This window comes from Aplysia californica, unplaced genomic scaffold (assembly GCF_000002075.1).
Source record: "Aplysia californica isolate F4 #8 unplaced genomic scaffold, AplCal3.0 scaffold00543, whole genome shotgun sequence".
NCBI lineage: Eukaryota > Metazoa > Mollusca > Gastropoda > Aplysiida > Aplysiidae > Aplysia > Aplysia californica.
The window spans coordinates 451,213-454,646 of record NW_004797813.1 but is presented as its reverse complement, the minus strand read 5'-3'; the positions used below and the strand labels follow the sequence as shown (position 1 = coordinate 454,646).

At 39.3% G+C, this 3,434-nt stretch overlaps 1 protein-coding gene across 1 annotated transcript in view; it reads left to right on the top strand.

The window, feature by feature from the left end:
* LOC101859126 (dual oxidase 2) overlaps positions 1–3,434 on the top strand; it is a gene marked incomplete in the record, with an annotated part of 77,698 nt that overhangs the window by 54,208 nt on the left and 20,056 nt on the right. Inside the window, 5 exon segments of the mRNA XM_013087081.2 lie at positions 161–322; positions 559–666; positions 1,248–1,486; positions 2,383–2,473; positions 3,266–3,363. Of these exon segments, the coding sequence (XP_012942535.1) occupies positions 161–322; positions 559–666; positions 1,248–1,486; positions 2,383–2,473; positions 3,266–3,363 (698 nt within the window).

Below are 3,434 nucleotides of genomic sequence, written 5' to 3'. Positions count from 1 at the left end.
GGGGCGGAGAAAGGACAAAATTTGGGGGTGGGGGGACAATTTTGTCAGGTTCTTAACACAGCAAGCAAAAACACATATCCTAACTTTCGAACTTTGATCTTAGTCTTCCTATTATAGATCTGCAGGACCAATAATTGTGAACCTTAACATTTCAATTCAGATAACTCCGGTCAGCCCCCTGCATGCAAATGTACAAATTTTGACCCTGACGAGACATCAACTGTGCAGGAGACATGTGAGCCGCTACGTCACTACGACTACTTCAGTGGCAGCGAGGCCTCCTTTTTAGCCACCGTCATCATCATCATTCTTTCCATTCCAGGTCTGTTTTCTTGTTTGTTATCAATTGCTGGGATAACATTACAATATGAGACACGGAATACACCTTTCCGAATAAGGAATATCTCTGTCTGTTGGTTTAAAAATATCATGATCATATTATAAGAGCAACTGCTGAAATAAATGTTTTAACCACTGATGCTCCAATGATGTACATGATGAATTGATGTATGTGTATTAAAAACCTCTGTAAAAGGTGAAATTGTTTTACTTCCATAGCTACTATTGGCATGATGATGTTGATTGCCAAGCGAAGAAAAACTGCGCTGAATCAGGCTGGCCCGCGCCCAGCGACCAGGGTGGCCCACGGGAAAGACTTTTTTATTGGTAAATAATATTAAAATGCTATAAATGTATCTCAGAAATTCCCATGCGAAAACTTGCGCTAACTTTCTTTTTTGTTGTTGTTGTTGCTTAAAATACTTAAATTGGGAATTTTAAAAAAATTGTTTGTTACGTTTTTTTTTATTGATGTGTTAAGTCCTTCTCTATGCCTACATGGTAGGGTGATTTTTCTGAAGAGAAGGTACAGATGTAGTAAATAGAAATATTCAAAATAATCATTATGAGAAAAAGAAAAACACAGAAAAGGAAAGGAGATGAAAAGAGCGGGAACAAGAGAAGTTGAAAGAAGAGGTGAAGAGGGAAGAGGGGGGGGGGAGAGAAAGAAATACAATAAGAACAATAAGGAGAACAGTAAGAACAAGTAGGCGTGCATCAACACAAACAATATGAAAAATAAAAAATAAATAGAAGTAGGAGGGAAGGAAACGCTGCCTGGGAGAAAGATGAAGCGATATGTCAAAAGACTCATGTATTCATGTAGAGCTCTTCTCCAGCTTAGCCCTTTAGTCAAGTACTTGATTTCTATAAACAGTATTCCTTCAGTCATCCTTTTTCGCCCACAGCTACTGAATGGGTGGGGCGTAGCCCAACTGGAGCGCTGGTCAGTCGTGACGTGAAGATCCAAACTAACACTCAACGCATGAAGGTGCTAGTGTCTAATCCGAGGGGCCAGGTGTTCCGCATGATCGACCTGCGCACTTCCGGTTCCGCAGAGAGCGGCCAACATAAGGCTTTGGTCACCAGGTCCAGGGACAAAAACAATCGCCTCCTGATGTTAGCTGTACCGGGGGAGATCGATCTGGTGAGAACACTGGTCATGTGGTTTACTCCTGAATATTGACATTGTTAATGTCTGGCATGGTCGCCTAAGACAAGAAAGATGTCGAGTCAATGATCCCTCCAATTTGTAATAATCTAAATAGCATGTCATTTAGAATGGTAATTCAATTTTAAAGATGGAGAGAATTCATATATCATGAACGCTTTTAGTTGTGTGTCTTAAACTGTTGGTTACATCTGGAATTTAAATGAATCGTGTAATTTAAAAGCTGTCTGAGCAGCTCTGGTTAGGTTTATGTTATTTGTCACTTGTAGTTGTGTTGGGGGCAATGATAAGGTTAACAATAACTAGAAAAAGAGGAGAAGAATGACGGGGTTGGGAGAGGAGGAGAAAGTAGAGAATGAGAAGACATTAACTTCATACCAAGGAGAGGGCAAAGGGTGGATGGAACGTGTACTTGTTTCTGTCCCATTCAGATCAGTGAGGAAGTACCTGCGGTTTAGCAGCAGGTTAATCTGTCTTAGATAGAAAACGGATTTTAGTTCAGGTTTCAGATTTGAAAGCATAATATATTTCTATTAATTAATTTAATTTAAGAATGGTCAGGGCTCTATAGTACCGTATGTCCTTGCTGTGGCTACATGGTGTCAAAGTAGAATCAACAGATTTGTCTCATTTGTATTTTATGAAAAGGTTGTGGAGCTACGAATTTATATTTGTCTCTGGAAAAATATAAGGGAACCCAAAAATCTCCAGCTCTTAATATTCATGAAGGTTTTGCAGATGCAATTTATTGTTTACTGCCATGGTTATGGTGAACGATGTCGCCTATTAATTAAATGAGTCAGAGACTCTGTTATTTGTTAGTTTTGTTTTTTAATTTACTTTAAACATCTTTCTTTTTCTTCCTGCCGCAGGTCTTACACTTTACATCACAGGGAGAGAGGGACGACGCTTTTGCCAAATTCAGACAGTTTTTTAAAGAGCAAGGCTGGACTTTCAATGAAGGTAATAACTGTAGGCAGTACGTACGCCGCGCGGTCCTGGCCACGTGCGAGGGCATACTCACATACTCTGGTTTAGGGGCCATACTATAAATAAATCTGTTGCGCACCTGATGCAGATTTATCCTCCTCAAATAGTGTCATAATTATAAACGCAGACATCATTCATTGTGGTCTATCAGCTCTGTCTTCTCTTCTTCTTTTTTGCTTCGTCACTCTTACTATTGGGTCTAATGCCCCATCTCTGAAGTCACCCATTTATGTCTAGAAGAGATTTAGCGCATACAAAGTATCAGAGAAAACTCACAATGAGGCACACGTGCTTCATCTCATAACCAAACAAAAATATTGTCCGGAAATCTGAACATTTCGGGGTTTGCTTGAGTATGGATTGAAGAATGGAATCTCATTTGGTCTTATAAAGACAAATTCTTAAGAATTTTTAAGAGTTCTTGAAGAGTTGTCATGGATAGTCTTGGTCAAGGTTCTTTTTGTCCTTTACCACTCCCAAAGCAGGGTTGTTGTTACTAAAACCAACGCCAAACAATGGACAAATTCAGAATATACACAAGGACGTTTTGCGTCTTCCGTCTAAATTGCTTTTTCATACATGTTTTACTAATATTATCTGTCACAAAGACTTTGTTATCCCATCTAAAGAAGAGAATTATGAAAAAAAAAAGTTCTTAATAGTTCATTAATTTCTTCGGTTCAGGGAGGAAAGAGTAGCTTATGAAAGCAGTACCTAAAGGGGATTCATAGGAAGTATACTTGTGAAAATGATGTCTGTCACCAGGCCCCAGCATGGATGAGCACATAATGTGGAGAGAAGCTTTCACGATTGACCAGAGACGGGAAGTGCTTACTAGGTTTTTCAAAAGTATCCTCGACGCCGTGAGTATGATGATAATGTTGGGTTTTTTGTATGCGGTTCTCTCCTCCACGTTTTTCATCATTATTGCCTC